We start from the raw sequence: 12,363 nt of genomic DNA, 5'->3' as shown, positions 1-12,363 counted from the left end.
ACTGCCACATACGACCCAATACTCAGATTTGCATCCCGTTTGATTAAGAGACCAAGTTACATACTCCATTTAATTTAAAGGCAGAACCTTCCCTGGAAAACAGCGGCAGCAGGAGTGACAACGACTCCAAGGCCTCGATTTTTTCCCGATAACGATGGTGTGGATAAAAACAGGCGCATCCCTACTGGAGATGCACAGCTGTGTTATCCCCAGCCGCTCCGTGCGATGGGCAGGTCCCGGGGCCCGGCAGTGCCGCAGGGCGGCGGGGACCGGGGCTGCTCGGCCTGGGGGCTCGGCTCGGTTCGGCCCGGCCCGGCCCCGCCCGTTCTCCGGCCCCGGGGCTCGGTACCGGGGCTGCCCGGCCGGGGCTCGGCACGGCTCCGCTCGGCCCCGCCGTCCCCGCTCCGGCCGCCGGGCCCGCGGGCAGGCGGGGCGGGGGCGCGCCCGGCGCTGGCGGTACCTGCTCGGGGCCGGCGGCGTCCGGCTCTGCCCGCTCCCCGTCCTCCGGCGGGGCCGGCGGGGGCTCCCGGGGCCGGCAGTCGGCGGCGGGCGGCTCGGCCGGCTCTTCCCCGCCTACCGCGGCGGCGCACACCCCCTCCTGCCGCCGCGGCTCCGCCGCCTCAGGCTCCGAGTCGGTCTCCCAGGTGGAGTCGCAGTCCTCCACCGTGGTGGGCTCCTTGAAGCTGACCCCACTCAGCAGGCTGCCCATCGGCCCGGAGGCCGCGGAGGCCGAGGGCTGGGAGCGGCCGCGGGCTGCCTACGGCTGCGGCATGGCGGGGCGGGGCGGCGGCGGCCGGGGCTGCTCCCCCGCCCGGCCCCTGCCCACGGACACGCGCGGGGCGGAGCTGGAGGCGCCGGGATTTCCACAGGAGACACGCGCGCCCAGCCGTGGCGGCGGGCACCGGGCAGCACCGGGCAGCACCGGCACCGCGGGACGGGCGGGGCCACCAGCGCCGCCTGGCACCGGGACACCGGCGCTCGCAGAGAGAGCGGGAGTCGCCCCTCCGGGAGGTGCGCCCCGCGGGGAGGTCCCTTCGCGGTGTCCCCTGAAGGGTTATGAGGAAAGCAAGTGAGTGCGGGTGTTCATCGAGAAGAGTGGGGACGGCGGCTGTCCCAGAGCAGTGGTGGGGGCAGGCAGAAGGTGCTTGTTCGGTGACAGAAGCTGTCGTGTTACCTGCAGTGTGCGAGCACCGGCTGTCTAGTGGGCACGGGAAGGGTTGCGGTGAGGTGGACATCAAGCAATATACATGTGCCACAGAGGGCAGGAATGGGGGGGGTGGGGGGGGCGCAATACTGTGGTAACCAGCCAACTTCAGGTGCTCCTGAGAGTTTGGGGATAAAACTGTCATGATGTTTGAGGACGGATTTGTCAGGGGCAGTGGCAGTGTATTTTGTATGTGGCTAGTGCACGCCTTTTGGACAGAAACACTGCCTGAAGACCTGATGAGCTGAAGGCTTAACACATTGTTCCAGTGCCTGCTCTTGCCCTCATGATTAAAAATGTATTCTTCATTTCTAACCAGGCTTGTCAGGCTTTAATTCACACTCAGGAATTTCTGCCTTTTCCATAAAGACCATCGTGTGGTGACTGCTCCTAAAGATGTGTATTATCATCAAGTCATCTCAGTCCTCTTCTTGGTAAACCAAACAGGTTGAGCTTCTTCAGCCTCTCATCATAAATTACCTTCCACATTCCCTCAGCATTTTTGTGCCTTTTTTTCTGGTGCTGCTTGAATTTTTTAGCATCCTCTTCGAGTGCAGGTACCAGCATTTTAACTGGATGTTAGGATCATCAGTGTAGAGGTGATTTCATCTATATATCTGTGTTTCCCCATCCACTCTCTCTAAACTGAAAGTTCATTTTAACTCAAGTTGCCACATTGTCATGCTTAGATGCACTCATGTCACTCTCATCCATAACCATCCTTCAGATTCAATTGAAGTATATGAGCTGCACACACTGACACAGAGGACAAGAAATTACTGGGAATGCCCTGGTTTGTCAGGCCTTGTTTCAGCAAACACATTTGGAGATGCAGCTCACCTGGATGCAAACACAGCTGTGTGGTTGAGCTGTGAGCCTGTCATATAGCTCAGTCAGCCTCTAGTGCCCATGCCTCTGCTACCTCCCACCATCACCTGCCTTGCCCTTCTCCTCCTCTGCTCTTCATGGAGATTAATGAAGCCCATTCAGCCTTTCCAACACCCCTTAGTCACTATCATGCCAGCTGTTGTGCTCCTTAGAATCCAGCTACTCCCACTCAGTCCAAGATCAAAGCTGGTGACCCAAGCCAAGAAACCCCTCCCATCCCCAGCCCTGTAGGTGTTCAAGGTCTACTGGAACTTTTTTGAAATGTGATATTCAGGGAGGTCCAGCCTAGTTTTTGCCAGTGTACATTGTTTTAATAGGGAATAAAAAAATCCCCACCAAGAAAGCACAAGAAAGGTTGTAAGAGGGTAAGCAGTAAGGCTGGATGCTAGAACTGCAGTTGGGGGAACAGTCTTTTATAAAACTCATGTCTCAACGTTTTTTGAGAGTTCCCTCTTCTTTGACCTTATTTGGAGGAAAGGCAGATTTGTTTCCTGCTTTGGCAGTATCTCTTCCCACACTGTTGGCATAGTTTGAAGGAACTGACTTAAGAAGCTCTGATGTCTGGAACACATTTGCCTTTACCTGCTGACTAGCTACTCCCGTGGACCAACATCAACCAGTACAGTCCAGCTTTGATTCCTCTCCTCTGCTACAGCTTTTGTCAATGCTCCCTCACACTGATTGCATTTATACTAGGACAGTGGAGTCTCAAAAGCATGCATCAAAAATCAGGTGAAGCTTTTGATGGTATTCAGTTTGCACGGCAATTAATCCCACAAACTAAAGATCTTCATGAAAGAAAGCTCAATTTCTTGTGGAAATAACTGCACCTTATTATAGAAAACTTGGTTTTACCTGAAGAGCAAGGCTGTCAGCCAAGTCTCAAAGCTGCCAGCCAAATCACATCACAGAACTTTAGGTAGATTTTTAAATGAGATGGATCTCAGAGCACGTGTAAGAACTGGGAGTCAAATAAATTGGTGGAAGAGCTCATCAAGCCACTCTCCATCATTCATCATCAGTCAAAATCACCCATACAAATAATTTCAATTTTAGCTGGGATCAGTTCTCATGCAATTGGTTTTCACCCTTTAGCTTATCATTGAGCAGTGGCCAATTGTGCTCAGGAAAGGAAGATTGAACAGCTCTTATGAAGATCAACATGAAGCAAGAAGTTTTGGTTAGACATCTGTGGGGCATCTGCTTTGTGCCTATTGAGACCTGTCTGCATTCTTGTGCAGCTGGATGAGGAATGAAAGAGTTCCTCCCCTGAAAATGTCATCTGCTATTTTTGTCCTCAGTTACTTGCAACGTCCTCAGCTGCCCTGAAGGACACAGGTTGGACATTCTGGGATAAGAATACACTAAGCTTTGGTTGTGGTGGGGTAGGTCTGCCCTTTGTCAGGTGTGTGCATTTTTCCCATGAACTATGTCTACTTTCACAGTTGCAGCTTATTGCTGGTTCTGGTTGTGAACTAGAAGCAGTCAGGATTCATGCAGAGGCTCTAGCACATAGCTTCTTAGGGTGCCATTTGAGAGCTTGAACAGATTCCTACAAAATGTGTCTTAATTCAGTTATCTCACAGTCATAACTGGTAGTCATTTTTGCAAAGGTAGTGAAAAGCCAAGATGACCTGATCAGTCAAATAGTCTGACTGTCACATAGCACAGGCCAGAGGTGAAGAACAACAGAAGACCTAGGGGACTGCAAACCACTGTACATCAAATACAGGCTTTCATAATGCTTATTAAAAAATAAGCATTTAGCTTCTGATTATATATTTATATACATTTATATACATTTTAAACAGCATGGATTAATCAAAACCACTTTTTTTCCTTTCATGAGGGCATTGTTTTATAAGACTTCAAAGTGGAAACCACACTGCTTTCTCAAAGCTAATGCTGCATGTATATCTTGTGATAACTGTAAAAAAAATTATTAAAAATTAAAAATGAGGTAATTGTAATACTTTATCATTATCTTGGGAGGATGCTTTGAATAGGATACCAGAGAGGTCAATTAACAACTGTGGAGAGACTTACCAACCTAATATTACGGTGATATAAAGCTGGTAGGGATTATGCATCCTTAGAGGATATAGTAGACACAAAACCACTTTGATAAATGCCAGAGGGGGTAAAATAAAAAACGTTGGTAAAATGAAATTTAGTTGAGATAATGTAAAGCGATTCATAGTGGATACTTAAACATACAAAGGTACATTTAGGAAATGCAGAAAGGCAGCAATACAACAGAAATATCTGGGAGCTACAGTATTATTTACATACATTCAGTCAAGTGCCCAAAGTCAAACAGGCATGAAAATGTTTTGTATGCAATAGCTGTAACTGACTGGTATTTTAGTGGGGTTTGTAACCTCACTGGCTTATTTTTGACTATGGTGAATTTTAAATCTCTTCTTTAGTTCAGTAATGCCCCAGATCACTAAATGCCAAACTTGATGTAGTAGCTGGAGAAGGTGAATCTAATTTATAAAGTTCTCCATAATTTCTCTCTAGTGAATGTCATTGGAAATGATTAACTAACTGTAAACTCAGAAGTCAGGTTGCATATTTGCCTGAATTTGTTTCTGTTGAAATCTGAAATTAATTTGCAGAGAAGAAAAGGCTTCACATAAATCATGCTGGACATGACAGATCAGTGTATTAAGCTCACTAAAGCCAGTGGAAGTTCTTCCAATTTTTGCTGGGTTATGATTTCTGCCCTGAACACCTTAACTAAAGCCCTGTTTATTAGAGTGTCTTGCGCTAAAGGTCTGTAAAAGGTCACAGCCAAGGTAACCTCAGCACAAATTAATAAAGGAGTGTTTTACTTTAAGATTATCTGTGTAAGTGGTCAGAGAAGTAGTCTCAGTCTAGTCCTTAAGCCTTAACATTCTCCCAATTTCCTCCCAGACTGGCCTTTCAAACACAGCATAAGAGTGCAGCCAGTTTCTTGAGAGAAAATTGATCCAGTTGTAGGATGCAACATGGTCTAAATGAGCTGCTGTGCAGCGATCCCTGATTTATAGCTAGGGTCCTACATCATCCTTGTGATGGACCAAAGCCAGTTGCCTGTGTTGGCACCATCAGCTTTCATGTTGTGGGGCTTGTCTACAGTGCATCAGCAGGTCAGCTGCCTGACATCACTGATAAGAAGTGACATTTATTTACCAAAAATTCACACAGGGTTAGGTGATGTCATTAGTTTTGCTGAACGGTTCCTGGACTGCACCTGGCAGGCTAGTAATTCTGGCAGTGGAACCTAGAAAGACAAATTGAGAGTGTGATTCAGAAGCCCATATGTGGCATTCAAGTGCCCTGGGAGATCTCTCGGCGTATCCGTGTTCTGCTGCAGAAGCACACTGGTGTTCCATTGGCTCAGTAGGGCCTGTGGTGATGATACATGAAGGTGTACTGGCTGCTCTAGGTCATCTCCAAGGGAATGATGCACCTGCTAGGTCTATGCTTATCACATATAGGCATAGGCCAACTAAGGCTGGATGTGACTGCTAGGTTGGCTGCATCACTTTGAAACCTGCTGGACTGTATTGACCACAGCTATGTTTATCTAATGGACTATTTCACCCCTAGTTAGCTTTTGGCGTACATCCCTGTGTAAACAACTACATTTAGGTATTTTCACAAACTCCATCCTACCCCTAATCTCCCTGAGCATCCATATCCAGTTGGGAAGATATACTATGGACTGCTTTCAGCAATAGATATGTAAATGGACATTTCTGATCCAACAGCACACAGGATCTCCTGTCTTCAACTTCCAGAACTTCTAAACCAAGCACTTTCTACCTGTGCCAGATGTAAGACGTGACTAAGTTACTCAGAGTAGGCCCAACCTACCCCAAACTCTGTGATTGTCTTCTCTGAGACAATAAACAGAGAAGACTGACATCTTTCTGGAGCCTGAGCAGGCTTCTCATTTGGGGAACTTATATGTCCTGAGGTATCTGACATGTAGATGCCTAAGCCTGAACTAATCACACAGCAGTCTCTGTGTAGTCAATAGAGGAAAAACAGGTACCTCCAAAGGATAATCCATATCATCCTAAAACAGGCATTTTAAATACATAAGCTAAATCACTAGAGAGTTTTTTGTATCTACTGATTATAAAGGAAGCCAAGGTCTAGCCAAATTAAAGTTTAGACATCAGACTTTTAAACTGCAAAAATTACATTACATGACCCAGTCCCACACTCTTGAGGATTTCTGAAATTACTAAATTTTGAATAGAATACCCAGCTTCCATAGGAACAGAGAGGGCACCCAAATGAGCTGTTGGTGAGCATCCCTTTCCCTAGCATACCATGTATTACACTTCCAGTGAGAGGCTGAGAGGACCCTTGCTTCAGAGTATCTGTTGCCAGATTTGTAGAACCCAGGAGCTCAAATCTTTTTAGGAAGGGTCAAGGCTTTAACTTTCCTGTCACATCCTATTGAATTTCTTATGTATAAGATCAAAAAGATATGGAGATGAACAAGAAAATTGCCTTCTCCTTGGTCTCTGAATGAATAGTCAGTCTTTGGCTCTATGACTAGCAGAGAAGTATGAAAGGGTAGAAGGAGATCATAGCATCACACAACCCCAGTGTGTCACTTGCTGTGCTCTATATCCTCACCTAAACACAGCAGAAATTGTACAGAGCCCCTTTCCCATCCATAATGAGTAGGCAATAATGAACCCTGTTCTATTCTGCTTGCATTAAAAGGCCTCACTTTAAGGTGACATAAAGTCAGAGCAACTCCTGCGGGTGCAGCCAAGTGGTACCAACACACAACCAGTCACTAGTTTGGCCTCCCTCTGTCAGCTGAAAAAGGAGCATACACAAGCAGTAATACTTCTGTTTGACTAGACTAGGAGCTCATGCTGTCCCTGTAAAAGATATTGCCAATAAACCACTGTTTCAAGACCAAAGACTCTGCTCGTTGTTAGCTGACTTTTTATGTGACTGTGTGAATTTATGTAGTCGGGATGGTGCAACATAGCTATTTCAAAGATCTAACTGACGTCAAGACTGATGTGATTCATGGGAGTCTTAGGATCCCTATCAGTGAAAAAAGTCCATGTTAAATGATATGCATTTGTGCAGTTCTGTAGTTTGCTTTTTGGTGGATGATTGTGGATTTCATACGCTTCATCAAGGATAATTTGAAAGTGCCTAAAATCACTGGTCTTTGACAAACTCCTCAGCAGTTAGTTCCAGCCAGAGGTTGGCACAAGTCCAAATTACACAAGCGGGACAACTGCAGGCAGTGGCTCTGCTACCACCTGCTTTTCATCCTTTTCCATATCATGCCTTCTGCGTCATCTGTAGAAAACCTATAGAAATACATAAACTGAGGAAGTTGTTCATCAGGGAAGCCATTTTTAATTAGGTCACTGATGCTCCACAGGGTTTTTAGCTGCAATTAGGGCAAACACACATAGACTGAGATACAAAAGCATGCAAACAAACACAAGAAACAGTAACTACCAACAATGCCGGTTTTCATGTACTTTTCACAGGCTCAGTGATTTTTACAACTATTTGGGCTAGTTCACTTAGTTAAACTGTTCCATACAGCTTTAAAACACGGGTCCGCATCAGCCCTACCTTTGATGGCACCTCCAAGCAACCCTTCCCCAAGCCTGCCGATCTTTGTGTGACTGCAGGATGGGCAGGCTGGGTGGAGAGAGATGACTGCAGAACTGAAGAATCCCGCTGCTTTGGAGTGATGAGGAATAAGACATGGCATACAGTCTGTGATTCGAGATGGGACTGAAGCATATGATACTTCACACAATATGAGATTCAGAGAAAACTCTGTCTGCAGTCAGTGCACACACATTCTGGAATGAAAAGAGTGGGTTTTTTAAAATCTATCTTCTTGTCCCTGTAATATTCCCTATCACAGACTTCCTTAGATCACCACAGGACAGCTGCATCAGAATGCTGTCGTGTTCTTCTGTTCTGAAGAAAACATGTTAGTAGAGCCTGCAAAAGCTTCTTCTCCTTTATCTCTGTGGTGCCACCAGTTACCAGACGGTAGGTTTAAAGAGATGAAATTCTGCTTCTGTGACATGGGAGAGCTAAGAAGGTATAGGGATGATCTTCTCCTGATATGGCGAATCTGAGTTATGTGGTAACACATAACGATAACAAATGTTCACTTTAGGAATCTGATGCAATGGACAAAGTTATCTGAACACAGTGAGCACGTGCAGTACTCCAGAATTAGCCCATTTAATTTGTAACATGTCCTATTACAGCGTGAAGCCACCTGGCAGCTGGAATAAGCAGCCTTTGATGTGCTCAGGAAAGAAGTTGCTATACTTTCACATTGTTTTTGACCAGGCTGAATAAAACAGTGGCATCCAAACGGGCTCACTTCTGTCTGAATGAAGAGATGAGTAAATAAGCACCTCATTGTCCTTTTGGATGTGTCAAAGTATTGGTGGTAATGTGCTAAAATACAATGGGTGCTTTTTACTTCTTCATTACATCATAACCAGGGGTTTGCAGCTGTGTTTGGGAGGAGTCAATTTAAAAAAAAACCACCAAAAACAAAACAAAGAAAAAACCAAACAAAAACCACACCTAAGTAAGCTGGGAAATTCCAATATTAGGGGATGAACAAGGATCTACAAATTACACGTTAATCAGTAGCATTGTTAAAAAATACTAAAAGCAGAACTAAAAAAAGCCCACGTTGTCACCATAATTACAGATAAATTCAGAACTAACAGTGGATAAAGCTGTTAAGATACTTTGTCAAATAAAGGTCATTACAAAGCAAAACACACGCTAGGACACAGGCAAAAGAGTACAGCCAAATCCAGACTCAGGAGGCAGACCTGAGGACAGACACAAAAGAAAAGGTCCAATCCAGACTAGGGATGGGAAGTCAGGAAAAGTTTCCTTGGGAGGTAAATGCATCTTGCTCAGGGGACAGAAGGATCCTTACCAAGAGGCTAAGAACAACTAAATAATACATTTGCATCATCATTGTCATAGCCAAAAAAAATCCCCACTCTAAGCCTAAAACAGAAATGTATAGCTAAAAAGAGGCATTTTTTCTTCTTGATATTAATGTTGAAAAGGACAAAGCTCAATTGTTTTTTCTTAATACCAGTAAAGCAATGGCATTTCCTGGCCTGTGGTCTTTGTGGTGGTGTTTCTTTGTAGTTTAGAGGCTACAAGTTAAGATCAGGAGATAATGTTAACACTGTATGGAACACAGGAGAAAAAATGCATGATGCATGTTTATGCTCATTGAATGAATTCTTCAAAAGAATCAGAATGAAAACAGAAAATAAAGATTGCTAGCCTTGCATGAGTAACAATATTGAGTGCTCTGGATTTTTTTTTGGAGGGGGGGGAACTGGCTGAAACTCTGACACAAACAATTCACTTCCATGCAGGTGCTTGCTGTTTCTAGAATGCAATGATCTTCTCCCTGTTCTGCTTCAGATGAAAACAACTATTCATTTCTGTATTACATTTCTATGCAATTTGTCACTCTCTAACACCACTCACAGTCGTCCTTAAGCAGGGAAATATTTGACAGGTCTGAGGGCGTGCCAGAGTGAAAAATTAAGCACCTACGGTAATGTAAACATTGTGTTAGGGCTAAAAAGATAGAATAGGAGCAGCCCTTTTCAGCACTGTCGGTTTGAGCAGACACAGCAGTGGGACATGTATCTAACTGCTTTGGTGTGTTCTTTCATTTACATTACAAAGGAATGTTTTTGGCAGGAAGTCAGTGTAAGCAGCATTCATTATTCCTTTAAGGGGCTTGATAATTCAGTATGTTAATATGCTGCAGGCTATATCAGTGCTGTTAACCATCCACCAAGATATAAATTAAACTTTGTTCCAGCCATCAGTATTTTTGCATGGAGTTCTGAGATTAAATGGGACTGAAGATCTGACCATGGGGACAAAACCAGTGATGGTTGATATGTTTGTGAGACATTTTGGGCCAGGCAAAAAACATCAGGACATGAATAAGACATGTGAAAGTAGTCATTATTAGCACACTGGGTATCAAAATGACAGAAAATAAGACAAGTGATTTAATCTGACAAAAAAAAAAATCCCCAACCAAACCAACCCTCAAGTATATCTCTGAAGTCTGGATCAGATATGGAAAGAAGAAACAGGCTTCTCATGCAGCTTTGGGTGTCTCTAAATGGTTGCTCAGAGTGCCCTTACAGTCAGGAGGGAAAGAGTGGAACTTCAGGTCACGAATCATTTAATCCTAAAATAGACATTTAAACTAGGTCCGATGAAGTACCTCTTTCTTTGTCTACTTTATAAAGGGAGAGCATCTGACTTACCTGCATGTAGACATCAACACTGAAGATATCTAAAGTTACCCAAGGAGCAATCCATCTCCAGTACCTAGACACATTTTATTTACATGAGCTGAGCTTATTCTGTTTGGCCATCTGATGAATGACTGACAAACTCAGATGCTTTAAAGGACTCTTGCAAAGCTTGGTCCTCCAGGGGAGCAGCTCCACACTGCAGTGGTGTCATGTGGAAATCACAGCACAACTCTCAGCACCCAACTTTTCTGAAATGAAATAGCTGATGAGTCTCCACAGACTGGCTCAATGGGGAACGAAGAAAGAGGAAGACTGCCATAGCAAGAGATTCACAACTGTAATCTGACATTGAGGCTGCATCTATATTACTGTTTTAGCCTGGATCAGAAGAGAGCTTCTAAAGCCACATTCCCAATCCTTCCACCTACTGGGCTTTGGCTTATATTATTCATTCATAGTCACACAGTCTCTGAGAAAATTAACTTTTTTTTTTTTTAAATATAATAAATATACAAATAAACTGGAAGACAGAATCCAGTAGTGTGCCCAATACACTCCAGATGCAATGGGTATTCAGTCCATAGGACTAGATTAGGACTATTCTGAAGAAAAAAAAATCACTATCACTTTTATAGTGTTGTGTCAGGTTCTCAGCACTGACTGTTTTGCTCTTCACACCTGCCACTGCTTTGCACTACCTGCTAATGTGTCTTCCAGGAGGAAGAGTCCCATGCTCCATTAACCACTGGAGGAGTTTAGAAAGATGAGATAGCTAAATTAGTGTGCTAAAAAGTGAATGAAACAAATAACAAATGGATAGTAGGGTAGCTTTAAAAAATTCAGTATTTTACCAAAGGAAATATCCATTAATCAAAGGCAGAAGAAAGTCTGGCACAAGGCATGAGGCAGTGAATTAACTGAGGTTGTAAAATACCAGCTGATTACCTCTATCTGTCTGATATGGCTGGTAAATTCAAAATACAAATTGGGCTTTTGTTTTCAAAATACAAATTGGGCTTCAGGACTTCATCCAATTATAAAATTGTAGTAAACTAACGTTATTACCTACCAGTTAACATGGCTGCAAAAGAACTGCAAAACAAAGCACCAAGACCATTTCCAGCACTACTGACCTTGCTGCCTTATACACCAAGTGCAATCCCTTAAAGTTGTACCTGCTCCCAGTAGGGCCTTACCTGTAAGCCACAGTTTCTTCAGGGCTATACCTACTGCAGCCACAAATCCAAAACACAGCACCATATGGGCTGCTATGAATTAAGTTAATTCTGCCACAGCCAGACTACTACACTTTGGAGCTGCTGCTCCCAGTGATCATTACAAGAAATGCTTCACATGACATTATCTACGAGTGCCTTCACAAGCTTTAAGGTCTTTCTCATGCAATTTATACTTTCAGGGAAGTTACAAAAGCCTTTATCCTTCCTGTAAACAAATGGACACTTTTATTGCCAGGAAGAAGAAAAAAAATACTGAGCATACTTAGTTCTTTTAGCATCTTTGAACAGGCTGACCAGGGAAGTGGTTGAGTCACCATCCCTAGAGGTATTTAAAAGATGTGTAGATGTGGCACCGAGGGACATGGTTTAGTGGTGGACTTGGCATTCCTAGGTTAATGGTTGGACTTGATGATCTTAGAGGTCTTTTCCAACATATATGATTCTAACAATTCTGATTTTAAAATACAGATTTGCCATGTTTCCATAGTTACATTGTTTGCTTTTTTTAAAGAGAAGTAAACTCTTTCAATCCTGTCATAGTTTAATCTGAGTATGTGTACACACTGAGTTTTCCTGAGAAGGCTACGCAGAGTTAAATTCTATCAAAGCTACTACCAAAGGATCATAATATCTTTTATTAAAAAACAAAACAAAACAACAACAACAAAAAACCCAAACCACTCCAACCAACCAAAAAAAC

General features: G+C 43.9%; 1 protein-coding gene across 7 annotated transcripts in view; it reads right to left on the bottom strand.

Annotated features, from left to right (window-relative positions):
* OGFRL1 (opioid growth factor receptor like 1) overlaps positions 1-12,363 on the bottom strand; it is an 86,222-nt gene that overhangs the window by 14,716 nt on the left and 59,143 nt on the right. For 2 of the 7 annotated variants that reach the window (XM_050314708.1, XM_050314709.1), the window contains exon 1: positions 7,709-8,600. The exons of 2 other annotated variants lie outside the window; for them this stretch is intronic. In XM_050314708.1, the coding sequence (XP_050170665.1) occupies positions 7,709-7,882 (174 nt within the window). In that variant the 5' untranslated portion in view covers positions 7,883-8,600. Of the gene's footprint in view, positions 1-460; positions 776-7,708; positions 8,601-10,434; positions 10,460-12,363 lie in introns of those variants that run through there. 3 more of the 7 variants (XM_050314712.1, XM_050314707.1, XM_050314706.1) reach the window with 3 other exon arrangements.

The sequence above is a fragment of the Myiozetetes cayanensis genome, unplaced genomic scaffold, assembly GCF_022539395.1.
Source record: "Myiozetetes cayanensis isolate MyiCay16 unplaced genomic scaffold, myiCay2020 scf2-11, whole genome shotgun sequence".
Taxonomy (NCBI): Eukaryota; Metazoa; Chordata; class Aves; order Passeriformes; family Tyrannidae; genus Myiozetetes; species Myiozetetes cayanensis.
Note: the sequence above shows the minus strand (reverse complement) of the source record. Positions and strands in the feature narration are given on the sequence as shown.